At 39.3% G+C, this 27,740-nt stretch overlaps 1 protein-coding gene across 6 annotated transcripts in view; it reads left to right on the top strand.

Moving 5' to 3' along the window:
* The window catches only part of FERMT2 (FERM domain containing kindlin 2), a 93,608-nt gene that overhangs the window by 20,002 nt on the left and 45,866 nt on the right, over positions 1-27,740 (top strand). For all 6 annotated transcript variants that reach the window (XM_024231728.3, XM_024231727.3, XM_054530670.2 and 3 more), the window contains exon 3: positions 12,003-12,236. In XM_024231728.3, the coding sequence (XP_024087496.1) occupies positions 12,003-12,236 (234 nt within the window). The remainder of the gene's footprint in view (positions 1-12,002; positions 12,237-27,740) is intronic.

The following is a 27,740-nucleotide window of genomic DNA, read 5'->3' as shown; positions in this document are numbered from 1 at the left end:
CATTTTACTTGTCTGTGTCTCTCACTTGGACTGTAAGTGCCACTGGGATGGTAATTCTTATTAATTTTTATATTCCATTGCCCAACTTAGTGCCTGGCATATGATAGTTACTTGGAAAATATTTATTAATTAGTGCATTGATTATACACCTGAAGAGCCACACTCTTCATCCATTTGCCTCCTCTTTCCCTTTTTAAAGGTCTGAGTGACTGAAGAGATCAGAACAGGAGGGCACATCCTAAAAGCAGGATGCCCCATGATCCCCAACTTTAAAATTGAAAGAGAAGTTTGGGAGGAGAAAGACCTAAAGGAGTCGAGAGTAAGGACAGTGTGTGATTGAATACTGAGATTAATGTCTAGCGTCCTTTACATTTCAATCAATATTAGGGATAATATAAACATCGTTTTTACAAACTTAAGCATTAATTTTACTTGTAGGCCCTGTCTTTACACATTATTGGCAATAGAGTCTCAGTAGAAACATCAGAAGAGTTTCAGGCATTGGAAAGGAAAGCAAGTTAAAAACTCTTCTATTGTCATTGTTTAGTAGAGAAAAGAAACCCAGGCCTAAGACAACAACAAATTGTATCTGGGAAACTGGAAATAGGTTAATTCTTGGTATTCTGGGAAAGATGACTAGGGACTAGCCAGGTGCCCTACAATTTGATATTCCTCAGGAAGCCATTGTCTCCCTCATAACTTGCCAGCAGCATTCCCTTTCTTACCCCATCCAGCTCACTCTCTGCAGGTGCCATTGCTTGCAGTTTTTCTTACTTCTCAAGTTGAAACGTTCTGCAAAAGGCTTTATGATACAGATGGTAAGGTAGAGTGTTGCTAGTCGTATAGGTCAGGTTATTTTTAGTTGGGTAACTTATTGTATGATTTGGAACCTATCTATTTATGTAGTGTTTTTCTGTGATGAATCTGAATTCTCAGACTTACAAGTGGACTTTTGGAACATAAACACTTTGCACAATAGAGATTGTCTTGAGCAAAGAAATTCATTCTTTTTAGAAGATGTGAGAGAGAACAGGATGTCTGTTCAGTTTTATTTCCGTTTTCTAGGGGAATCTTTGCCACTCTTCTAGTTAGTATTGAAGTGTATTTTAACTGTGAAGTTGAAGATAAAATGGATTCTTCAGACATACAACTTGTATTAGTAAATTATAATTTTACTAATTATAAATTAGTAAAACTTGTATTTACTTTTATTGATGGTTTAAAAATAAGTTTCTTGTTGAGATTGTTTTGAGTAATGAGAGATCTTTAAAATTTTCAAAATGAGAATTAATTCATTTGTTAAATATTTCTTGCCTGCCCAGCACAGTGCTAGGTGCTGAAAATACAATGGTGATCAAAATAGACATTGCCTTTGTCTTCTTAGACAGTTTATAATCTATTAGGAAAGAAAGATAGCACCCTCCTCCCCCACCCACCAACAACAAACAAAATGAATATAAATTTTGATCAGTGATATCAAAGGATACTGAAATAGAACAGTATGGAGGGACATAGGACATTGGAGGGCTAGGGTAGCTAAAAAAGGCTTCTCTGAGAATATGGAATTAATGCTAAAATCTGGAAGATGAGAGAGAGTTAGACATTCCAGGAGTGGAGTAGCATGTACAAGGGCGCTGAGGCAGGAAAGAACTTAGTTATATGATTCTTAGAACTAAAAAAGGCCAGTGTGGCTGGAGCAAAGGAAGAACAGCACAGGATAAATTTGGAGGAGTAGATAGGCCGTATTGTTTGGGGCTTTGTAGACCTGATAAGGCATTTGGATTTTATTTAAGTGCAGTTAGAAGCAGTTGCAAAGGTTTTTCAGCAGGGGAATGGCATGAAAGTGCTGAATAGATGACTCTGGCTGTTGTATGCAAAGTGCTGAATGGAATGAAGGAGACCAGTTAGGAGGCTGTGGCAGTAGTCAGTGTAAGAGATGATGGCAGTCTGAAATAGGGTGGTGCCAGTGGAGACTGGAGTGGAGATTTTTGGAAGTGGATTTGACAGTTTGCTGATAAACGTAAGGAATGAGGGAAAGGGAAAATCAATGACTTTCAGATTCCTAGCTTGAGCAACTGGGTTGACGGTTGGTGCTAATTAGTATAATAAGAGTAGGGATAAGAAAAAAAATTGGGTTACGTTTTAGATAAATTGAGTTATCTGTGGGACATCAAAAAGAGATGTGAGTCAAGAAGAGATGTGAGATAGGCAGTAGGGTGTATAGGCTGGCGGTCTGAGTAGAAGGTTGGGCTGCTGACACCAGTGATGAAAATAAGTGTCTTTTAAAGCCATGAGAATGGATGAGACACCTGGAGAGCCAATGTAAGGAAAGAAGCACACAGTTCCTAGAAGATGGGAAGGGCAGCAGAGCGTAGGAGGTGGAATTAGCTTTAGATAGACAGGAAGAGACACTTTTTCATGTTAACACAAAGACAGGAGGCCCATCTGGGTACAAATTTAAGAAGGCTTATAGATGGGTTGGCATGAAGGCGAAAGAGTTTGAATCTGATGGCTTCTGTGTTTTCTGCAGTAGAATCCATGGTTGTCTACTGAGAAGGAGGAGGATTCTCAGAAGTGTGAGAAGTTCAAAATACAGTGGTAGACAGAAAAAAACATAGTAGGATTCCCCAAGGGTGTCTTGGGCAGTCTGCCTGGCTGTGAAATGAAAGAGGGAAAAGTCCTCTAAGTTTAATAGATGAGCAACTAAGTGGTATAGGTAAATGGTATGAGCAAGTAGCCTGAAAAGCAGGAGAAGGACGTTTTCTGGTCTGCTGAGTCTGCATGGCTTGCTTATAGTAGGTCAGAACCAGCTTCTTTAGTGGCTTTGTCACTAGCACACTGGGATTGTAGTGTTCTTTATCTCCAGTCAACTCTTGATTATGGTGATAGTTATATCTCATTTGGGGCTCAAGAGGGTCCTAAAACAAAAGGAAAACAGTACAGAGAATTACAGTATTAGCAGAATACAAAAATATATATTTATCAGAAATAAGTCACGTGCCCAGAAAAGTTATCTGTACTTATAAGTCACAATGACATGTTGCCTTAGCAAAGATTATCTAATGTAAACTTTTCTTCTAGTTTATGGACATGTGAGAATACTAAACAAATTTTGCATTTCTTTCCTGAATTAGTACTTTAAAAATATGCAACTAGAAATTTATCCTCCCTAAAAGTAATATTTTAACCTCATCTTCATTCCAAACTCTAAGTTGCTTGCTTACTTTTAAGATGTGGTTACTTAAGGTAAGAAAAAATAAGTTATTTGATCAACTTTCTTTTTTTTAAAAAGAATTACTTCATTTTTCTCTTTAGTCTGACAACATTATGGCATTAAATAAAGTCCAAGAGGTATTGGGCTGGTCCTTGTTTGGTCTCTGGTGGTTTAGATGAGGCAGAACTGAGTCTCCAGGAATCTGAATATCATCTCAAAAAGTTAGTAGCAGCCACTGTGCAAAGTTTGAAGGCCCAAGTTAAATCTGGGGCATGTCCATGGATGTGTGGTAAGGCATAGGCTCCAGCTCTCATGCAGAAACAACAGGAGTGGGATTTGATCAGCTTTCTATGCAACCTTGACCACCCAGAGTCAAGGGGTCCTCCCACCTCAGCCTCCAGGTAGCTAGGACCACAGGCACAGGCCATCATGCCTGGATTTTTTTTTTTTTTTTTTTTTTTTTTATAGAGATGAGGTTTTGCTATGTTGCCCAGGCTGGCCTTGAATGCTTGGGCTCAAGCCATCCACCCACCTCAAGCCTCCGAAAGTGTTGGGATTACAGGTGTGAGCCTGGCAAATAATTGCATCTTAGTAGCCTGTATCAAAACAGTCAAGTAGGAATTGGTAATCTTATTAGGAAAACATTAAATAGGATGTTTTCAATAATGTCTCCCTTCTCTGCGCTCATATTTTCTAGAGTGTAAGCGAGCTGGAATTGCATAAAGTGGGGCATAATATTTTCTCTAGCAAAAAGCTTTGAAATATGTATTTTTTTTCTTTTTTTTTGGTGACTCATGGAGTGGGAGAGCACTGTGATACCAAAAGCTGTTTGGTAGACTAAGCAGTATTTACTCAGCCTCTAATGATGAGAAACCCAAGGCTTCTGTTCCTTAGAATACACAGATGTTATACTTGTAAAGCAAGTGTACGACCACTTCCTGAATTTGAGGAGCATTCTGTTACAGTTGAGGGAGGATATTTTTGTTGATTCAGTCAGTGTTGTAGCAATTTGCAATGTTAATGATAGGAGTTGGAGTGTCTGTCAGATACTGTTATGTGCACGTGATACGGTGTGATGGGATCTGTTAAATAAGAGAGGGACACAGAAATAGTTCTTTCCAGAATGCTGGCAAAATGTTTTGAAGAATTAACATATTTTACTAAAATTTATTATAGAAGTTAGAATTTTGCTAGGTATAGTAAACTATAATCTAAGTAGTTCTTGACTTAAAAGAATTACTAAACAAGCCAAATTTATAAGTAAATCATAAAATCGCTTTTCTTCCCCAGAGAAGAAAAACAAGTGATGGCTTCATAATAGTACAACTTTTTACCCCCCAACCCCCACCCCCGAGCCTTTCTGAGAAAGCTTATATTTGTGATGGGTTACTTCTGAAAGTTTAAAATCAAAATTTAAAATATAAGATATACTGAATAAAAGTTGGCCTATACCTGGAGGATAACTGAAAATCATGACCTTGGAGAAATGGACTCTCAGAGCAAGTTTTTGAGCGTAGTCTATGCCTTGAATGGTTTTATAATGCAGATGAATGAATCTACTCCGGTGATGTTTGCTAACTTCTGGCCAAGTGCCAGGCTGATATTGTGTGTGTGTGTGTGTGGGTGTGTGTGTGCACGTGCGCATGTGTGCGCGCGGGTTGCATTCAGTCATCTAATGTTTGAAATACCAAGCCTGCCATTCTAGAAAGCAGAAATGTTTATTTAGAACATAGTCCAGAGTCTAGATTAGAACGTGTAAGGGAGTTCCTGTATGGAAAGTTTTCCAAAGCTTTAGTTTATGCAAATTCAGGGAATTTCAATAGTTATTTCTTTATGGATTTTGATGCCCCACAGAAAACTAAACCACTACTTTAGTGATCCAGTAGTATTTTCATTTGCTTGCCATTATTTATAAGTATTTGTAGATAACCATTTTCCTTTTAAAGTCATCATAATGTGTTCATGCTTCTACTCAGTCTTTAGCTAGAGGAAAACTGAAATGTATGTTGATGTCTGAAATCTGTTCTGCACATAGTGGGTTTTTCAAGTTACAGTTGCATAGTCTGTTATGATTTAACTTGCCACTTTAGAGACAAGCTGTGCTGTAATACACTAGATAACTAAGTGCTTTCAAGAGTTACTGCATCTGTGCCAGGCGCGGTGGCTCATGCCTGTAATCCCAGCACTTTGGGAGGCCAAGGCGGGTGGATCACTTGAGGTCAGGAATTCAAGACCAGCCTGGCCAACATAGTGAAACCCCACCTCTACTAAAAATACAAAAATTAGCTGGACTGGGTGTGGTGCTGCCTGTCTGTAGTCCCAGCTACTCCAGAGGCTGAGGCAGGAGAATCACTTGAACCCGGGAAGTGGAGGTTGCAATGAGTTGAGATCACACTACTGCTCTCCAGCCTGGGCAACAGAGCAAGACTCCATCTCAAACGAAAAAAGAGTTACTGCATCGAGATAAACTACTTCACACACACATCTATATACACAATTTGTGCAGTTAAGTGCTTTTTTTTTTTTTTTTTTTTTTGAGACAGAGTCTTGCTATGTTGCCCAGGCTGGAGTGCAATGGCACAATCTTGGTTCACTGCAACCTCTGCCTCCTGGGTGCAAGCCATTCTCCATTCTCCTGCCTCAGCCTTCCCAAGTAGCTGGGATTGCAGGTGTGCACCAACAGGCCCAGCTAATTTTTGTATTTGTAGTAGAGATGGGGTTTCACCATATTGGCCAGGCTGGTCTCAAACTCCAACTTCTGACCTCAAGTGATTTGCCCACCTTGGCCTCCCAACATACTGGGATTACAGGTGTGAGCCACCACTCCTGGCCTTTAAGTGCTTTTTGACGTGCAGTTAGTTTTTATGCTTGCCTGGGCAAATGCTTCTCAGTTGGTGTACCATCATTTTTCTCAGGATTTTCATCAGTGTGTACAATTTGTTTTTGCTACTAATGAATAGAATAGGTATGTTCTTGTGATATTCTGAGTAGAGCCAATTGTGTGACTTGATATGGAGATCCTGTTAGTTTCAAAATAAGATAGGTAGTGTGATATAAAGCCAGCACCAAAGAAAGAGCTAATTCTCTGGAAGTTGGGAAAACATTGCTTTGCCTGTTTGAGGGGACTCAGGTCTTTAGAAAGTTTTGAAGTGATACTCTGCTGAAGGGCAAATTAGTGAATGATAATTATGAATAATTATAAATGATCTGAAATACGAAATCATTTCAGCCACTTTTAAAATAATGCTGTAATAGCTTTCCCTTTTTAAAAACGAAGCTAGAAATACTCCTTGGGTCTGCCATTTCCTTTCTATCTATCTACCAGCTATTATTCTGTGTATCTACCAGCTATTATTCTATCTATTGATCGCTATTCTCCTTGCTGCAGTAAAATATCCAGGAAAAGTTTTCTGTATTTCTTATTTGTACTTCCTTACCTCCCAACCATTATAACTAAAAGGGTTGTCATTTCTACTCTCACATTAACTTCTTGCACACTCTCTTGCAAGAGTGAACTCTTGCATACCCCCATCACCACATTTCTTCAAAATTATCAGTCATGATTTTGAAACAAATGACTCCTGTTTAAAACCATTTCCTAGACCCACAGAGATTCTGATATATTTGGTTTGAGAGACGTCACCAAGATGGCGGAGTATCTGCCCATAAAAAAATACAGACAGCTGTTCACAAACCAAAATAGCCCTAGTTTAGGGTGGGGCCAGGCATCAGTAGTTTTTAAAAGCTGCTCAGATGATTCTAATGCCAATCAGGCAGAAAACTACTGTGCTAGGGCCTTATCTCATACATAGTAACAGCTAAACCATGCACTGTGACCTACAAGGCTCCTGCCTGGCTCTCTGATGCCACCTCCTACTAATCTCCGTTTCCTCTCCTCTAGCCACCTTGGTCTCCCTCAGTGGTGCTGGAACTTTGTTTTGTTCATCATCATATCTCTAGCACTAGAACAGTGCCTTCTTGCACACAGTACATGTTCAACAGGTATTTGTTGAATTCACGAATTCAACACGTCTGATGTTCTTATTCTGTAGTAGTGATTACCCTGCAAGCAATGCTGACTAGGTTGGTAGTGTGTTGAGTCTTCAGGAATGCTACTGAAAAGCCCAGTATTTGAACATAAGTCACAAGCCCCCACAGTCAGCTTATCCATCTTCTAACACTGTCTTCTACTTTGCTGTCAGAACACCTACTTTTCTGTTTTTATCTTTTGCCATGAGTGGTATTGATACTTCTGATTTTTTTCTGGTCTCCTATTTTTGCTTTTATTTTGTGTAATTTTTTTTCTGTGTTGTTGCTCATCCACTGGTTTCTCTGAGTAAAAAAGACTAGTTTTACCAGCATTGCCAGTCAGTAAGAGAGCTTATTTTTTTTCTGTGGGTAAACAGACCACTCATAGGATATCCAGTACATAATCTTTGGATCCTATCCCCTTCTCTTGCTGGGTGCAGGTTGATAGCTCCTTTGTTGAGAAACTGAGGTGGAATTCATGGGGGAGGGTCAGGTTTTAAAGGGAAGAATGAGTATCAGGGGAGATATATGTTTCTGAGGTCACAGTTGGAAGCCTAATTGATGGAAAATTGAGATTTTATTGTACCATTATCTAAGTGCAAGATAACGCTGCTTACAGCAGGGGCCTGCAAAGTTTTCTTTTCTTTTCTTTCTTTTTTCTTAAGTATAGATAGTAGGTATTTTGGGCTTTTGGGCTTTGTGGGTCACCATGCAGTCTGTGTCTAATGTTGTGGTGCAGAAGTAGTCATAGACAATGTGTGAACAGAGTAGTGTGGCTGTGTTTCATAAAACTGTTTATGGGCATTGAAATTTGAACTTTATGTAAAATTATGTAAAATACTGTTCTTTGGATTCCCCCCCCCGCCCCCTCCCCACCAGTTAAAAATACAGTCAGGAGCCATGTAACAGTGTTTCAGTCAACTACAGCAGACTATTTATACAACCGTGGTCCCATAAGATTAATAATACCTTATTTTTACTATACCTTTTCTATGCTTAGCTACACAAATATTTATCACGGTGTTACAGTTGCCTACAGCATTCAGTACAGTAACATATGTACAGGTTTGTATCCTAGGATCAAGAGGTCATACCATATAGCCTAGGTGTGTAGTAGGCTATACTGTCTAGGTTTGTGAATACGCTCGTTGATGTTCACACAACAGTGAACTTGCCTAACATCGCATTTCTCAGATCTTATCCCGCTTGTTAAGTGACTCATGACTGTACAAAAACTGTTCTTAGCTAGCAAGCCATAAAAAGGCAGAAGGCAGGATTTGGTCCTTGGGCCATTCATAGTTTGCTAACCTCCAGCTTCACATTTATGTAGTTTTGACTTGGAAAGTCGAGTTCTTGACAGTAGTCCTTTTCATACCTCACATTATAAAAACTCTTTAGATTTTGTGGTTGGTGGCACATTACCTCTTTATTAGTGTCCATATGTAAATTTTGTACCCAAAAGCTCCTTATCACATTGGTGTCTTTGCCCTCTATGTTTTAGCACCTACTCCTGGGCCACATTGTTTCAGCCTGTCTTTTATTATGTCTTTGCAGCATTGCTTCTGCCCTGCTTCTACAATAAAACAGCTGTTTTTTTTTTTTTTAATTTAATAAACATTCCTTTCAGGCTGTAACAGGTGCTATGGAGGCCCCCCTCTTTCACTGCAGTTCACCTGCACTCCTGGTGGGCAGATCCCCAGCATGCTGACAAGCTTTTTTCCTTAGGTGCAGGGATCTCTGAGCTTGCTCTGCCTGAGTGCAGGGCAGCCAGCCCCATGCTGGCAGCCAAGAAGTGTTAAGAGTTTTTAGTGTAATGGCTCCAGGAGTAACCCTTAACAAGGAAGTGGAGAGATACCTCATCTTTCTTCTCTGTGGGAGAGTTCTGAGGCATGCCCTGAAGGACTGAACTGCAGGTGCTCACAGCAGTGAGGAACCTCCAGTTGGCTTTTCTCCCCATCTCACTTTCACTGACCCCCTCAAGTGTGCTTCCTGGGATTTCCTTCCCACAAATAAGCTGCTTGCACCCAAGTTCTTAGGTCAGGGATGCCTTCTGGAGGAACCCAAGTGACATGTGCTGGTGGACTCATAGTGCTCTTACAGCTCTTTTTCTCCTTTCCTCCCCATGGGGAGTATATGACGGAGCTTCCTTAGTGGGTGACATTGACACTAGATGTGAGAAAGAAAGTATTACAGGTTGAATATTCCTTATCTGAAAGCTTGAGACCAGAGTGCTTCTGATCTTGAATTTTGAAATATTTGTATTGTACTTACCAGTTGAGCATTCCTAATCCAAAAATCTGAAATCTGAAATCTGAAATGTTCCAAAGTCTAAAACTTTTTTTTTTTTTCCCCCCAGTTTCTGAGCATTTTGGATTTCAGAGTTTCACATTAGGGAGGCTCAGCCTATATATACTGCCTACTGATCATTCAGTTCAGCTCAACAGTAACTCTACTTGGTTACCAGCATTCTTTGCAGGTTATCTTTTTCTGCCGTTAGTTTTCTGTTCCTGGAAAGAAAAGTAATATGTGATCAGTTATCTAACCTTGGTTGTCTTCTCTAAGGTAGATCAGAATTTTCTGTTTCCAAAAGTTAGTTGGCAAATTCTGTGCTAGAAAGTAGGGTGTAGGGTACTACATACAATTAAGTATCACTATTAAGCAAGTAGTTATAAAATAGCAGTTACATGCATTCTTTTGCCAAACTTCAAATAACATGATTGGCAGGACTTTGCCAAAGCCACAGATGTTGAAATTTCAAAATGGTAATACGATCACAAGTAGCTGTAGCCGTAATTCTCCCATTAAAGTACTTACTGATTAAAATAGGTTTTTAATGTCTGGGGAATTGAAAGTCTTTTTCTACCTGTGGCATGTTTCTTCTATAATGAGAACTTCAGTCATATCAAGTAAATTTCACCATTGTAGAAGGTGTTTCAGCCATATAATCAATGTGGAAATCTGATTTTTTATTTAGGGATAGACTAGTTATGTGTGTGTGTGTTTCAAGTTCTAGATTAATACATACCTTTAAATGTCTTAAAGTTGATAAACTCTTTTAAGGTATGACTATATTAAAATGAGCTTTATCTCAGAAGCATGATAGGTTTAATTTTTATTTGCAAAAAATTATTCACTTTTTTTTTTTTTTTTTTTTCTTGAGGTAGGATCTCACTCTGTCACCCAGGCTGGAGTACGGTGGTGCAATCACAGCTCACTGCAGCCTTGATCTACCTCCCAGGTTCAGGCAATCTTCCCACCTCAGCCACCTGAGTAGCAGGGACTACAGGCACATGTACCATGCCGAGCTAATTTTTTGTAGAGATGGGGTTTCACCACATTGTCCAGGCTGGTCTTGAATTCCTGGGCTCAAGCGATCTGCCCGCCTCAGCCTCCCAAAGTTCTGGGATTATAGGCATGAGCCACTGTGCCAAGCATTCACATGTTTTTCCTTCCCCTGGAAGTTGTTGTTTTCCTTGAGACAGAGTCTCACTCCCTTGCCCAGGCTGGAATGTAGTTTCATATCACAGCTCACTGCAACCTTGACCTTCTGGGCTCAAGTGATCCTCCTACCTCAGCATCCTGAGTAGCTGGGACTACAGGCACATGCCACCATGCCTGACTAATTTAAAAAAAAATTTGTAGAGATGGGACTTCACCATGTTGCCTTGGCTGGTCTCGAGCTCATGGGCTCAAGCGATCCTCCAGCCTCAGCCTCCCAAAGTTCTGGGATTACAGGCATGAGCTACCACGCTGGGCCTGTTCTTTTTGTGTGTGTTTTGTTTTGTTTTTGTTTTGTTTTTTGAAACATCACTTTCCCTTTTTTTTGGCACTTAGTAAGTTTAACATACAGTTGATCCCAAAAGTCTTTACTTTGATTGCAGCTTTAAAAAGCAACTTCCTATCCTAGTCATAAGTAAATAAATAACTAGTTGAAGTTGGATTTTACTGCTACAAGTTTATTGTTACGACCTGCCTTATCTGGGGGTAGCTAAATCTTGTGTAAATTACATTCTTTTCTTTATTTGGTTTCATTTAGTTGCATAAGGCTGTTAAATAGTTGAACAGATATTAATGTTTCCTGTTATACTTGTACAAAAACATGCTCAGAGAAAAATGTTGGGCAGCGTGACTTTAGATCCATTTTCGGGGATCTATTTGGGAGAGCACATGTGGCCAGAATGTAGTTTTTTATTTTTTATTTTTAGAGCTTTCTCTTAAGTTATAGTGTTTCTCATGGGTGTTTTCCCTGTTCCTCCTCTTCACCTAGGATATTGGTCTCTGTTCACTTTGGTTCCCCATCTTTTCGCCACCCCTTATTCATCTTGACACATTTCTGCAACTTCATAAACCACAGTCTGTTCAGTTTCTCATCAGAATGTTATTGTCCATTCCTATAGGATGAGTTCCAAGCCCACCAACTCCTTGTCTTTATTAATGCTTCCTATTCTAGCCCTCAGGATTCTGTTTTCTGAGAACAAGAGGGTACTTTCTCTGTCATCCATGTGTCCCATTTTGTAGTTGACTCAAACATTCATAGTTGCCCTATATATTCTGCCTCAGCTGCCTTGTGTACTGGCTTTTCAGGACAGAGCGTGTTTTCTCAGTTGTTAATGTTTCTTTTGTACCTGTCACATAACAGTAACTTAGTAGTTAATTAATTATTGCTGTTAAATACCCAATTATCTAGTTTTCTGCTTTTAATTTCTCAAAATCACCTTGGTGATTTTTAAGTGATTTGTTTATTGTTTGTTTTTTATAGATGTAAAAAAAGATTGGTCTGACCATGCTCTCTGGTGGGAAAAGAAGAGAACTTGGCTTCTGAAGACACATTGGACCTTAGATAAGTATGGTATTCAGGCAGATGCTAAGCTTCAGTTCACCCCTCAGCACAAACTGCTCCGCCTGCAGCTTCCCAACATGAAGTATGTGAAGGTGAAAGTGAATTTCTCTGATAGAGTCTTCAAAGCTGTTTCTGACATCTGTAAGACTTTTAGTAAGTATTACATAAATTCTTCTTAAAATACGAGTTATGTGATGTACATATGACCAATGACTGACATAGCTTATCCCAAGGGATGGGGCGTGGGCTGAACTATCTATGTATATATGTATGTGTGTGAAATTTCTACTTTATTAAAGTTTTTATATTAAGATAAATGCTGGGTTAAGGTGGAACAGGAAGAACCTAGTAGAGATTCTTTCCTTACTAGAATTGTATCTGATATTTGTTATTTAATACTTTATTTTTATGGAGAGGGTAAAGGAACAGGCACTATTTTCAGGGGAACATACGTGGCTTTGCAATGTTTCCTTCACATAAGTCACTATTTGATTTTAGTGATTCAGACAGATTGTGTCACTTCCTCCATTGAAGGCCTGACACAGCTCCTAAGGAAATGACTATGAGTGTTGTCTTCCTTCACCAGTCTACAATTTGAACATCCCTGTAGTATTTCTATTTATGCATTCTGAAATGAGATGTGGGTTACTTTGGCTGACCCAGTTATGTCATATGACAGGAAGTATTCAACCATCTGAGAAAATGTGAACTGCTGTCACTACCACTAGTGCAGAACTCTGCTGTGTTTTTTCCTATTTGAGAAATTCTTGGTTAAAGATACATTTAGTGACTTCTCATATTTTAATTCCAAATAAAGAACTACAGTTTTTTATTCATGTTAAATTTTTAAATTATACTAGTAATTTATAAATACACTCTGTTGTAAGAGAATCAGTGAATATAGACATACATAGAAAACTCCCCCTTCCCGTAAGTAATCATTCTTGACAGTTTGGTGATTTTCTATGCATTTATTTATCCATACATATCGGATTTTTTTTTAATAAATAGGAGCATTTTATATGTATTTTTTAAACTTAGTAATGTGTTAGAGATCTTTCTATGTGTTATACATTCTTTTAAGCTGTAATTCAGAGTATAGATGTACTATTAATTTACATCCAATTACTTCTTGGCCTTTTTGACTAAGATCAAGTATAATTTATAACCACATTTCCCTGTTAATGATCAGTTAGGTTGCTTCACTCTTAGAGCAAATGCTGCAACATTTTCAAATGTTTTAAATATTGCTGAAAACATTTGAAAATATTTTGGTTGGGCTAGCGCCAGAGTACCCAATCTTCCTTGCTGGTGTCAGCACCCACACTCACTGCTAGAGCCTGTGGGCAAATGCTGCTCCTGTACAATGTCTCAAGCACTGGCCTGTGGACAGTATGGAGGTGCTGGGACTACCTACCTCTTAACCCAGAGCCCTGCCTGCTGCTTATGCTTGTAGGCTTGGAGCTTGGAGGAGTCTGAATCCTCACCCATTTCTTGCATTTAGTTTGGCCTGTGGCTTCCCTTAAACCAATACCAACTTTTTTCTGTCTTCAAGAATCATTCATTATTTACCCTCTTACTGTAGTTTCCTGTCTCCTAGCAATGTTATGGATGTTCATCTTCCCTCCCCGCCTACAATTTTTAAATATCTTTTGCTGTCATTTCAGGGGATTTGGGATGTAGGAGGGGAGATACAGGTAGATTCACATTGCCTTTTTGATCTAATGCCCTTGAAATTTTTTTTTATATGAAACAGGTTTTTTATTATTATTATTAAAATAGAGAAAAGTACAAAGAATACCAAATTCCCATTATCTAGAATTAATAATTGTTGATATTTTGTCATTTTGTCAAATGACAAATATGACTTGAAGTCAAAGTAATACTGGTAAAATTCTTGAGTCTCATTATCCTAACTTCCCTTTACAAAGCAACTACTATCACAAGTTCAGTGTGTATACAGTACTGTAAAATACACAGACACAGACACACAAACACACACACACACACACACACGTATCTCTGTGTGTATATATCCACAAACTGTATATGTTATTGCCATTACCACGTAGGTATTTTCTTACTAAGTTTTGTACGTGTGTGCAAGAATTTCTCTCGAGTATCCACCTAGAAGTAGAAGTAAAATTGCTGTGTTTTAAATATGTACATAATTCATTTCAGAGTACTGTCAAATTGTCTCCCATTTGGTTATACCAGTTTATATTCCAACTAGCAATGTGTGAAAACCCGTTGCCACAAATCCTCACTAACACTTGATTATGGTTTGTTTTGTTGTTTTTGTTTCCAAGAGAAAAAGACAGTATTTCGTTTTAGTTTACAAAGCTAAATATGTTTTTAAATCATTATTGGACATCTAAGTTCCTTTTTTTAATTGTTTATATCATTTGTCCATTTTTGAGAAATTAATAAACTGTAGTTTTTACAGGAGTTGTAGGTTCACAGCAAAGTTGAGCAAAAGTACAGAGAATTCCCACATACCCTCTATCCTCACACATGTACAACCTTCCCTACTCTCAAAGTCTGTACCAGAGTGGTACATTTATTGTAACTGGTGAACCTACCTTGACATACCATTATCACTCAGTGACGTTAGGGTTCGCTTCTGGTGGTGTACATGCTGTGGGCTTGGAAAATATATACTCATGTGTATCTACTATTGTGGTATTGTACAGAATAGTTTGACTGTCCTAAAAATCTTCTGTGCTCTGCCTATTCATCCCTCTCTCCTCATCACCACCACTCATCCTTTTACCTAGTTTTGCCCTTTCCAGAATATCATATGTTTGGACTCATACAGTATGTAGCCTTTTCATACTGGTTTCTTTCACTTCATAATAGGCATTTAAGTTTCCTCCATGTTTTTTTGTGGCTTGATAGCTTATTTCTTTTTTTTCTTTTCTTCTTCTTCTTTTTTTTTTTTTTGAGACGAGTCTCGCTCTGTTGCCCAGGCTGGAATGCAGTGGCATGATCTTGGCTCACTGCAACCTCCACTTCCCGGGTTCAAGCAATTCTTCTGCCTCAGCCTCCCAAGTAGCTGGGATTATAGGCACCTGCCACCAAACTGGGCTAATTTTTGTATTTTTAGTATAGATGGGGTTTCATCATGTTGGCCAGGCTGGTCTCGAACTCCTGACCTCAGGCGATCCACCCACCTCCGCCTCCCAAAGTGCTGGGATTACAGGCGTGAACCACCAAGCCCGGCCAGCTCATTTCTTTTTAGTGCTAAATAATATTCCATCGTCTGGATGTGTCACAGCTTGTTTATCCACTCACCAAACGATATTTTGGTTGCTTCATTTTGAATAAAGCTGCTGTAAACATCTGTATGCAGGCTTTCAAGTGGACATACATCTGTTTGTCCATTCTTCTTTTGTTTTATCGTTCACCATTGATTTGTAGTTCTTTATAAATTCTAATATGTGCTGCAAATAATTTCTCCTAGTCTGTTATAAACCTTTGTTCATGATTGATTTTATTTACTTTTTATTTTTGTCTTTTTTGGTCATGTAGAAGTTAACATTGGTTTGTGTTTTTGGGGTATTGTTTAAAAAAGCTATTCCTATTTTGAATTACAGGTATCATCTATATTTTCTGCTAGTACTCTTAGAGTTTTGTTTTTCATGTTTACTGCTTTTATCTACTTACAATTTACTTTTGTGTGTTTTGTGAAATAGAGATGTAGTATAGCATATTTTAGGAGAAAATGCTAGCCAACACTGTTTATTGAATTGTCTGTTATTTCTCCACATAAGCATAATGTCAGCTCTGTTATAAACCAAAATTCCATGTTGTGTGGATCTGTTTTTGTATGCTCTCTTCTTTTCCATTGATCCATTTATATGTCCTTACATGGATAGTACACTGTTTGAATGTCTATAGCCTCATAATAAATCTCTGTATCTGATAGAGCAAGTACCTCTTCTTTGCTGTTTTTCAGAATTGCGTGAGTTGATTTTGGAATTGTATGTTTCTATATGAAATTTGAAACAGTTTGTTAATTTCTAGGGGAAATTCCATAGTAATTGATTGGAAATGCATGCATTAATGTTATGTAGATCTTACCATTCATGAATAACATCTGTCTCCTTTTGTTGAAGTAATCTTTTTTGCCCTTAAATCACATTTTGTCTAGAAAGATATTGTGCTTTTTAAAAAAAGGTTTCTTCCAGGGGCTTTATACTTTTTCTAATTGGATACTGCTATTAGGAATGCTGTTTATTTTTTTCTTATAATCTAATATCTGATACCTTACTGAACTCTTTGATAAATTCTGATAATTTATTGATTCTCTTGGATTTTCTTATTTTTTTAATTTTTATTTATTTTTTGTTATGTATTTATTTTGAGACAGAGTCTCCCTCTGTCACCCAGTCTGGAGTGCAATGGTGGTATCTCGGCTCGCTACAACCTCCACCTCCTGTATTCAAGTACTTCTTCTGCCTCAGCCTCCCAAGCAGCTGGGACTACAGTTGCGCACCACCATACTTGGCTAATTTTTGTATTTTTAGTAGAGATGGGGTTTTGCCATGTTGGCCAGGCTGGTCTGGAACTCTTGACCTCAGGGGATCCTCCTGCCTCGGCCTCCCAAAGTTCTGGGATTGCAGGCATGAGCCACCACGCCCAGCCTCCTCTTGGATTTTCTATGTAAGCAATCATGTCTCTTCTAAATAATAACTTTTCTCTCTTCCTTTCCCATTTTTATACATCTTATTTCTTATGGTATTGGATTAAACCTCTAGTACAGTATTGCATAATAGCAGTAATGATGACTATTGTGTTGTTCCTGACTTAAATGGAAATGCTTTTAACATTTGACATTCAGTTTAATATTTGTTGTTGTTTTGGGGGGAGATCTTTTCCTGTTTTGTTTTGTTTTTTTGCTTTTTGAGATAGTATCTTGCTCTGTTGCCCAGGCTGGAGTGCAGTGGTGTGAACACAGCTCGTTGCATCCTTGATGCAAATATCTTATGACATTTCCAAAATGTGAGACAAAGCCCACCTCCCTCCTACAGCAACCATAAAGTCCAGATAGTTGTTTCCCAACCCTCCTCATAGATAGAGTGCAGGCAGTTGGCCAAGTCTAGGTTACATGCACATCAGAAAATGTCTCCTAGAACTTTGAATCAGAAACTCATGACTCAAGCCAGGATAACAAATACCTCATTCTAGTGGCATAAGTGGCAGCAACATCCAGCTTCTAAGGACAGAGAAGCCATATCCAGTGAGAGCGCTCATCCATGCGTTGAGTATATTGGCCCATTTACTCCCGGGGGATCTCATAGTGTTAGAATTTTGCATTTGCAATGTTTGAAATTTAGATTACAAAAAGATACTATATAGTAAGCATATCTACATTATCCCATTTATGTTTAAATATCCACCTAGAGATATACTCAGAGGTATTTCACTAGAATGTTGACAGAGGTTATCTCAGGGTGCTGTTTCAAGTATGTGCTTTTTATCCCCAATTGTGTTCTTACACTTTTGCAATCGTTTGTTGTTGCTGTTTTTAACAATTTAATATGTAATATTTGTATAAACAAGAAAAGAAAGCTATCTTTCATTCAAGGATCAAAATCACTTTTAGCTTTTTATGTTTTTATCTCTAGAATATAAACTTCTAAAGTCAGAAACATGCCTTTCCGTCTTTGTATTCTCAGCATAGGGCATAACCTTAGAGAACATTAATTGAATGAATAAGAGGAAAAAATGATGGAATAAAGAAATAAGGATCAGTTAATCCTGTCACTGGGATCGAATGGAAAGTAATGATCTATGGCCAGGCATGATGGCTCACACCTGTAATCCCAGCACTTTGGGAGGCCAAGGCAGGCAGATCACTTGAGGCCAGGAGTTCAAGACCAGCTTGGCCAACATGGTGAAACACTATCTTTACTAAAAATACAAAAAGTAGCCGGGCATGGTGGCACACACCTGTGGTCCCAGCTACTTGAGAGGCTGAGGCAGGAGAATCGCTTGAACCGGGAGGTGGAGGTTGCAGTGAGCCATGATGACACCACTGCTTTCCAGCCTGGGCAACAGAGTGAGACTCTGTCTCAAAAAAAAAAAAAAAAAAAGGTAGTGATCTGTTACAGGATGTTCAGGGAATTTCTGCTTCACTGGGTAGTTACATTATATTTCCTCTAAACAGTCTTAACAGCTGTTAAGGGTCTGTGAACTGTCAGTATTAATGAGTAGAAATGTATATAATATTTTGATAAATTATAAGACTAAAGTCTTTCCTGCAGAAAAGAGAGGGTCTTAATGAGTGGTAATTTTATTTGTAGATATATTAGAGAATACTCCAAGAACTAAGGCACTTGATTATGAAATTGTCTGAAACGAAAGTGATTGTGCTTTATAGACTAGTCGTGTTTACATGAAGGAGCAGATACCAAGGGCACAGATTTCAGAAATCTAGGAGGTACATAAAATTTAGATGATCACAGTATTTGGTGAGAGTCCAAGTACTTGACCTGTGTGAACAGATAGATGTCTTCTCATGCTGGCAGCACAACAGGGAAGGGGGGTATCTGATAGCAGGCTCTGTGCTGCAGTCTACTTAACATCATGAAGAATTGGGGGTAGGGTGGGGGTCAGTAACACAGAGCAGGGTTCCTAAGATGGGGTCTCCATTTGGAGGAAACCAGGAGAAAAACTAGGGTGTAAAGATCCAGTCAAACAGTTACACAGTTGAGGTTTGGCTACAAAAGTAAATAAGAAAACAGCTAATTGGTCTTAAATAATAATGTAATATATATTTAATAAATGCATATTTAATACATATGTTATTGCTATAAAATATTCCTTGGAAGTCTATAAAATTTTCATATGTGTGTTAGAAAAGAGGGAAGGGTATTTGATTTGCCAAGTGATTAAACTGTGTTGGCAAACTCTGGCCCGCAGCCTGCTTTTCTTTTTTTTTTTTTTTGAGATGGAGTCTCACTCTGTCACCCAGGTTGGAGCGCAGTGGTGCGATCTTGGCTCACTGCAAGCTCTGCCTCCTGAGTTCACACCATTCTCCTGCCTCAGCCTCCGTACTAGCTGGGACTACAGGCGCTTGCCACCACGCCCGGCTAATTTTTTGTTTATTTAGTAGAGACGGGGTTTCACCATGTTAGCCAGGGATAGTATCAATCTCCTGACCTTGTGATCCGCCCGCCTCAGCCTCCCAAAGTGCTGGGATTACAGGCGTGAGCCACTGCGCCCAGCCCGCAGCCTGCTTTTGTGTAGCTCAAGAACTAATTATAATTAGGCTCTTACTTTTTTTAATGGTTAAGAAAAGTTAAAATAATATTTTATGCTTTGAAAATTATAAAAATTCGAATTCCCATGTTCATAAATAAAGTTGTATTGGAATACAGCTACATTCATTGGCTTAGGTATTGTCTGTGGTTGCTTTTGCATTATAGCAGCAATGTTGAGTAGAGCTGCATACCCTAAAATATTTAACTATCTTTACAGAAAATGTTTGCCAACCCCGGAATTACATTATGGGAAACATTAGTGGTTTATATTTTTTTTTCACCACTGAAACTGAACACTGAAGTGACAGTATGTAACTCTTCCCAGGAATAATTAGGGTTTTTTCTGTTAATTATTTTGGATTACTTGATTTTCAACCCAAGTTATTAAATATTTCCCCTTAAGTAACTCTCTTGTATCTACTCTTCTGGCTTTTGCTTACTTACTGTACGAGCAGTAGAATTAAAACTAAGAAAGATGAGGACATTTCCATTGCTACCAAAATGTATTGTTACCTAAGGTTACCAAGTAAATGTGAAGGGTGTGCCAAACACTGAAAAAGGACAGTGATCCAAGACCAGCAGAACACTGTTTAAAGGGAAATAACCTACTTTTGCTGAACACTGACATCATTTCCAAGCTTTTTATTTGGTAAAAATTATCTTTCTTTTATAATTTAACTCTTGAGAAAATGCTTCTAATAATTTTTTTCTTCCAAAAACGCACTTTCAGATCAGTGCTTCTGTGTAATAATTAAATGAAGTTTTTGTTGCATTTTCCTTCTCTTTTGGACAGAAAGACTGTTGTCAAAGAACGTCATTTTTTTTTTTAATGTAATGTATTCTGGCACGCAGGCTTCACAAATGAAGACCCTTCTTAAGAGGAAATGAAACTTTTTCTCCCAAAATCTGACAACAGAGAGCTACTATAAAATAACATATTTTGTGTTTAGAGCTTGTTACCATTCTATGTTATCAATAGGACATGTCATTTGGGTCTTTCGGCATCAGATACATGCTAATTCATTCCTATTTTTTCTGTTTCTGTTCTAGCCTTGTGAAGAAGAATCTATTTGATAGGGATGGAGAAGCACAAAATGCTAGTGGAAACAGAACTCAGATTGACTAAAGCTCAGTTGTGTTTAAAAAACCTTTGTAATTATAAAAGTGATTTAGGTAAATTAAGCTGTACATAAATAAGGACTCTGTACAAAAGCTTTTATTGGTAACAATAAAGATTGGATTTTTATTTACTCTGTTTTAATTAATTTATTTATTTTTGAGATGGAGTCTCGCTCTGTCGCCAGGCTGGAGTTCAGTGGCGCAATCTCGGCTCACTGCAACCTCCACCTCCTGGGTTCAAGCGATTCTCCTGCCTCAGCCTCCCGAGTAGCTGGGACTACAGGCACGCTCCACCACGCCCAGCTAATTTTTGTATTTTTAGTAGAGACAGGGTTTCACTATGTTTGCCAGGATGGTCTCGATCCCTTGACCTCGTGATCCACCCACCTTGGCCTCCCAAAGTGCTGGGATAACAGGCATGAGGGATTTTTAAATAAAGATGAAAAGGAAATGAAGAATCACTTAAACTACTTTTTTGTACTGCAGCCTCCACCTCCCGGGTTCAAGCAGTTCTCTTGCCACAGCCTCCTGAGTAGCTGGGACTACAGGTGCCCGCCACCATACCTGGCTAATTTTTGTATTTTTAGCAGAGGTGGAATTTCGCCCTGTTGGCCAGGCTGGTCCTGGACTCCTGACCTCAAGTGATCTACCTGCCTCAGCCTCCCAAAGTGCTGGGATTACACGCATTAGCCACCATGCCCAGCCAGAAATCTAGATTTAACAGTGCCTTAAACTAACAAGAGCCTTCTTTTTCACATAAGAAGTTACTTGAGAAAATGAAGTGGTTGCTGGAACTGGATTCGTTGTTCAGTTGTGTCTTCAAGGACAAGCTCTTTCCATCCCTCAGTTCTTCACCCCTCAGCATGTCAGGTTGGCCTCATGATTGCAAGATGCTTCCTAGAGCTCCAGGCATACATGGGTTGAGTAGCCCTCATCTGAAATTTGAAATGCTCCAAAATTTGAAACTTTTTGACTGCCAATGTGACATTCAAAGGAAATGCTCCAATGAGCAAGGTTAGGGATGCTCAACCTATGGCTGCATTCAGGAGGCACCTCTCTCTCTTCCACCTCTTTCTCTTCCACACCTGTGTCCTAACAGCAAAGCAAAACATCCCAGAAGCCCCCCTCACATCCTCCTGGTCCACCTTGGGTCATAGGGCTGCCCTTAGCTGCAAGGGAGACTGGGAAAACATGAATATGACTTGACTTTTCCAGTTTCCTTATGCTAGCCGCAAGGAAGAGGGCTGAGAAATGGCAGGTCAGTTAGCCCATCAGCAGACCTGCCACATGCCCTTTTAAGTATCTAGTCAGTCAAACTGAGCAATAGAGCCAGGAGTTTAAAGAAATAAAAAATGAAATTTTTATTGAGGACCCAAGGGGTGTCTTATAAGCTGTGTCCTTTAATTTTATTTATCCTTTTAATCAGCTTTGTTAAGGTATAATTTAAGGTAAAATAATCGTAATGGCAAGATTCAGTGCATTTTGACCAGTGGACCACCAGCAAGAAGTAGGACAGTTCCCTGATGCCCCTCTGCTGGCAGTCCTCTTTACCCTTCTGACCTCTGCCAACCACTTATCTGCCCTCTGCTACTATAGTCTTGCCTTTTCTAAAATGTTATATAAATGGAATCCTATAGTATTTGGTCTTTTCTTTATGGCTTCTTCCACTTAGCATAATGCTTCTGACCTTCATCCATGTTGTGTTATCAACTCCATCTTATTACTGAGTAGTACTCTGTTGTATGGATATACCGTAATTTGTTTATCCATTCACCAGTCGAAGGGCTGGGCTCATTATTTAAAAAAAAAGCTTCTATGACCATTCACTTACAGGTCTTTGTGGGAACATAGGTATTTACTCAAGAACAGTAAAAACTACGGTAGGTTTCTGGGTCATATGATAAGTGGATGTTTCACCTTGTAATAAATAGTCAAATTCTTTTCCAAAGTGGCTGTACTATTTTGCGTTCTGCTGGGCAGTACTTGAGAATTCCAGTTGCTCTGTGTCCTTGAAACGTTTTTCAGTTTGGGGTATTCTAGCAGGTGTGAGAGCCTATCTCCTTGTGGCTTTAATTCGCATTACCCTAGTGACTAATGATGTTGAGCATCTATTCATGTGCTTAATTGCCACCCATATAATGGTGAGGTGTTTGTTTGAGTCCTTCGCCTGTCCGTCTTTTAAATTAGGCTGTCATCTGATTGTGTTGTAAGCATTGTTTGCATATCCCAGATATGGAAATTTTATTGGATATGTTTTGCAAATATTTTCTCACAATCTGTGGCTTACCATTTCATTAACAGTGTTTTCTAGGAGCAAAAGTTTTCATTTTGGTGAAGACCAATTTATGAACTCTGTTGTCCCATTTCTTTTCTGTTTCCCCCCTTTCTAGTAGATTAAGGGGTTTTTGGTGGGGTTTTTTTTTGGGGGGAGGGGTGGTTTTGATTACATTCATCTCCACTTGTGAATTACTAGCTATTACGACCTTCGTTTTGCTATTTTAATGGTTGCTCTAGGGTTTACAGTATATGACTTAAACTTATTCAGCCTACCTTCAAATAATATACTACTTCACACATAGTATAATAACCTTACAGCAGTTTAGTTTCACTTCTCCCTTCCTGTCCTTTTTGTGTCATGTATTTTACTCCTATATATGCTAAACCCCACAGCACATTATTTTCCCCCTAAAGCAATGAAGTATTTAAAAATGAGCAAAATGGTTTTTCATATCACATATTCACCATTTTTCAGTGCTCTTTGTAAGTATCCTTTCCATGTAGTCTCCTTTTTTTTCTACCTGAAGAACTTCATGTGCCTCTCGTCTTATAGTACAAGTCTACTGGTTATGAAGTTTTGACCTTTTGTTTGTTTATAAAAGTTTTGATTTGTTCCAGGCACAGTGGTTCATGCCTACATGTAGTCCCAGCACTTTCAGAGGCCAAAGATCACTTGAGCCCAGGGGTTCATTACAAGCCTGGGCCACATGGCGAAACCCCATCTCCAAAAAATACCAAAAAATTAGCTGGGCATGGTGGCATGAACCTGTAGTTCCAGCTGCTCGGGAGGTTAAGTGGGGAGGATCGCTTGAGCCTGGGAAGCAAAGATTGTAGTGAGTCGAGATTGTGTGACTGCACCCCAACTTGGGCAACAGAGGGAGACCCTGTCTCAAAAACATTTTTTTTTTATTTTGCCTTCATTTTTGAAAGATACTGCAGCTGGGAGAAGAATTTTAAATCCCCCCCCACCCCGCCCCCCTAATAATTGATGTCAGTTGTCTTCTGGTTTGCATAATTTCAGAGAAGTCTGTTATTGTTCCTCTGTATGTTTTCTGTCTGCCTTGGAAGATTTTATCTTTACCCTGCTTATCAGCAATTTGATTATGATGTATCCTGAAATAATTTTTTTAAGATTTATTCATATCTTCAAGTCCATTGATCTTTCTGCTGCTAATCTGCTGTTAATCCCATCCAGTGCCTTTTTCATTTGAGATGTATTTTTCATCACTAGAAGTTTGATTTTGGCTTCATTTTTATATAGATTTTTCATTTTTCTCTTTATTATGTGTGTTTTCCTCTAGTTTCTTAAACATGTGGAATATCTTTATATAGCTATTTCAATATTCTTTATCTATCATCTGAGTTGTTTGTGTTTCCCCGCCCCCATCCTTTACTCCTGGCTCTGTGTCATTATGCGTCATAGTGACTGGATTTTTTTGTATTGAGTAGTCTTGAATTTTTTTCTCATCACCAAATTACTTGGAATTAGTTGGATTCTTTTGCTTTGAAGCTTTATTAGGATAGACCAGAGGCAACATTAGCCTTAGCACTAGTTTAGCCTCATTACTGAGGTCATAGTCTTCTGGGGACTCTTCTCAGTACCCTGTGTAGAGGTCTTTCTGCTCTCCTTGACAGGAACATTAACTCTTTTAGCCGTCGGTTCTTTCCACAGTCTCTGGTAGCTAGACTCCAGGAAACACCTCTGCAGACCTCCAGAGCACTCTCTGTGGAGCTGCCTTCTCTCCTGTCCCCTGCCCCACACATTCTAGCCACCTTGTCATCCCTGAATGCCATCCCAGATCTCTCAACTCTGCAAGACCAGGCCCCATGCGCCCCTCCCCTGCCCATAGGCAGTAAGCTGGTGCACTCAGCTCATCCTTCTGGTCTTTCTTTTGTGCGTCTTGTTGCCTAATGTCTGAAAGTGTTTCTTTTTCTTTTCCTTTATTTCTTATTGTTTAAATAAAACAGGAGAGTAAATCAAGTTCCTGTTACCGCAGCTTACTTGAAATCCTCCATTCTTAATTTTTCCTAGATTTTCTTCTAGCCTTGCATCTTTCTTAGAAAGCCATCATATGCTCACTGAAGCATTACATATAATAACAAAACCATTTCTTTAACCAAAATTTTAAACTGAACATGCTCAAGGCTGAACTCATGGTATTCCTTTCCAAATCTCTGTGCTCCCTCTTCCCTCCTTTCTGCCCTTCCCCCAAGCAATCACCATAGTAGTAAAAGGCTCTTCCATCCCAGGTACACATACCAGAAACACGGGAGAAATCCTTAGCGTTGTCCTTTTCCTCACCTACACATCTCATCACCTCGAAATGTTCGTTTTGCCTTGAGGATATGTCTTCAGTCTTTCCATGTCTCTCCATCTCCACCCTCCACTGCTCCAGTAGTCTATTCGCCACCACCTCTTCCTGCTCCAGGAGCCTCCTAAGCAGTCTCCTTTATTCATTCTTGTTCTTTCCAATGCATTCTTTATTCAGTAAGCAGAAAGATTTTTGAAATTATTTTTTAATCAAAGCAATAAATGCTGAATTAAAGTAAAAAAGGCTTATACCATGAGACTACTTTCCTGCCCTATTTCTCCCCAGTGCCTGCTTGCATTCCCTACCACTTTCTACTCTTTTACTGTTTCTGGCTTTTATTTTCATAATTCTAAATATGTGCTTATACTGTTACTTCTTGATTTATCAATTTTAGGTATCCGTTGATGTTTTTCCACTCAACCGTTTCTTTTTTTTTTTCTTGAGATGGAGTCTCGCTCTGTCCCCCAGGCTGGAGTGCAATGGCGCAATCTTGGCTCACTTCAACCTCCGCCTCCCCGGTTCAAGCGATTCTCCTGCCTCAGCCTCCTGAGTAGCTGGGATTACAAGCGCCCGCCACCACACCCAGCTAATTTTGTATTTTTAGTGGAGATGAGGTTTCACCATGTTGGTCAGGCTGGTCTCGAACACCTGACCTCAAGTGATCCACCTGCCCTGGCCTCCCAGAGTGCTGGGGATTGCAGGCATGAGCCACCTCACCTGGCCTCAACCCTTTCTTCTTTATTATAACTATTATAATTTTTGGCTGAATCACTGTCATTGTTTACATTAACAAAGCAGACATTTTTACTTCCTGAGCCAAAATGTGTATTTTTACCTTTCCCATCTCGTATGCCGTGTTTTTTTTTTTTTTTTTCCTCCTTTTAGAGCTTGGGTCTCACCATATTTCCCAGGCTGGTTTGTTTGTTTGTTTCTTTCTTTCCTTCATTCTTTTTTTTTTTTGAAAGAGTCTTGCTCTTTCACCCAGGCTGGAGTGCAGTGGCACAATCTCGGCTCACTGCAACCTCCGCCTCCCAGGTTCAAGCGATTCTCATGCCTCAGCCTCCCGAGTAGCTGGGATTACAGGCACATGCCACCATGCCTGGCTAATTTTTGTCTTTTTGTTTGTTTTTTCTGAGACAGAGTCTTTATCTGTCACCCAGGCTGGAGCGCAATGGCGCGATCTTGGCTCACTGCAACCTCTGCCTCCCAGGTTCAAGCAATTCTCCTGTCTCAGCCTCCTGAGTAGCTGGGAGTATAGGTGCGTGTCACCATGCCCAGCTAATTTTTTTATTTTTAGTGGAGGCGGGGTTTCACCATGTTGGCCAGGCTGGTCTCCAACTCCTGACCCCAGGTGATCCGCCCACCTTGACTTCCCAAAGTGCTGAGATTACAGGCGTGAGCCACCGCGCCCAGCTTACTTTTTGTATTTTTAGTAGAGATAAGGTTTCACTATGTTGGCCAGGCTGGTCTCAAACTCCTGACCGCAGGTGATCCACCCACCTCGGCCTCCCAAAGTGCTGGGATTACAGGTGCCAGGCTGGTTTCTAACTCTGGGGGCTCAAGCAATTTTCCCATCTTTGTTTCCCAAAGTGTCGTATATCTTTTTTGTCATTTGCTGCTTTTGTAACATATATCTGTTGCTGATTTGTTTACTTTCTGTTATTGTCCTTAATTTTCAACATGATCAAATACATTTTCGGATTATAGTCAATCTCCCCACTTTTCTTTTTTTCTTCCTAGACATCCTCTTGCACTCTGGGGTGGATGTTTTCTTGACCAAGGTGTACAGTCACAGCCCTGGGATTTACCTTCAGCATTATCTTCTCTCTTGTATTTGATCTTTGAGTTTTCCTCAGTGTTGATTTGCTCTCTTATTTTGGTGGAATATATTCTCCATCACGGTAGTAAGAAAAAGGTGAACAGGATGTAAATTTTTGAGATACTGTATTTGTCTTTATTCTGCCCTTTGATAGAATTGTTGGATCAAAAATTATTTTTCTCTCAGAATTTGGAAGTCATTGTTAAATTATCTTTTGGCTTCCAATGTTGCTATTAATAGTCCTGGTAGTGTTTTGTTTTGTTTTTTCTTTTTTCTTTTCTTTTATTTTCTTTTCTTAAGAGACAGGGTCTTGCTCTGTTGCCCAGGCTGGACTGCAGTGGCACAATCACAGCTCACTCTAATCTCTTAACTCCTGGGCTCAAGTAATCTTCCTGCTTCAGCTTCTCGAGTAGCTGGGACTACAGGTGTGCACCACCATGCCTGCCTAATTTTTGAATTTTTTGTAGAGATGGAGTATCACTATGTTGCCTAGACTGGTCTTGAGCTCCTGACCTCAAGCAGCCCTCCTACCTTCATCTCCCAAAGTGCTGAGATTACTGGCATGAGTCACCATGCCTGGCCTCCTAATAGTGTTCTTGATTTTTATTTTTAATCTTTTTTGTAGACTGCCTTTTCTCACTGGAAACTTTTAGGATATTTTCTTTTCCCTGCCATTTTGAAATTTTCTAACAACGTGCCCTGCCTGGTTAGGGTTTTGTTTTCATTCATTGTGCTGGAGACTTCTGACCAGGGGATATTTCTTGTATTTTTGCGGAGTTGTTTCATAATATTATTTCCTTGATAATTTCCTCCTCTTTGTTTTCTCTGTTCTCTCTGTTACTGTTAGTCAGACATTATTCTT

Source organism: Pongo abelii, chromosome 15 (assembly GCF_028885655.2).
Source record: "Pongo abelii isolate AG06213 chromosome 15, NHGRI_mPonAbe1-v2.0_pri, whole genome shotgun sequence".
Classification (NCBI taxonomy): Eukaryota; Metazoa; Chordata; class Mammalia; order Primates; family Hominidae; genus Pongo; species Pongo abelii.
This window is presented reverse-complemented; position numbering and strand designations above follow the sequence as displayed.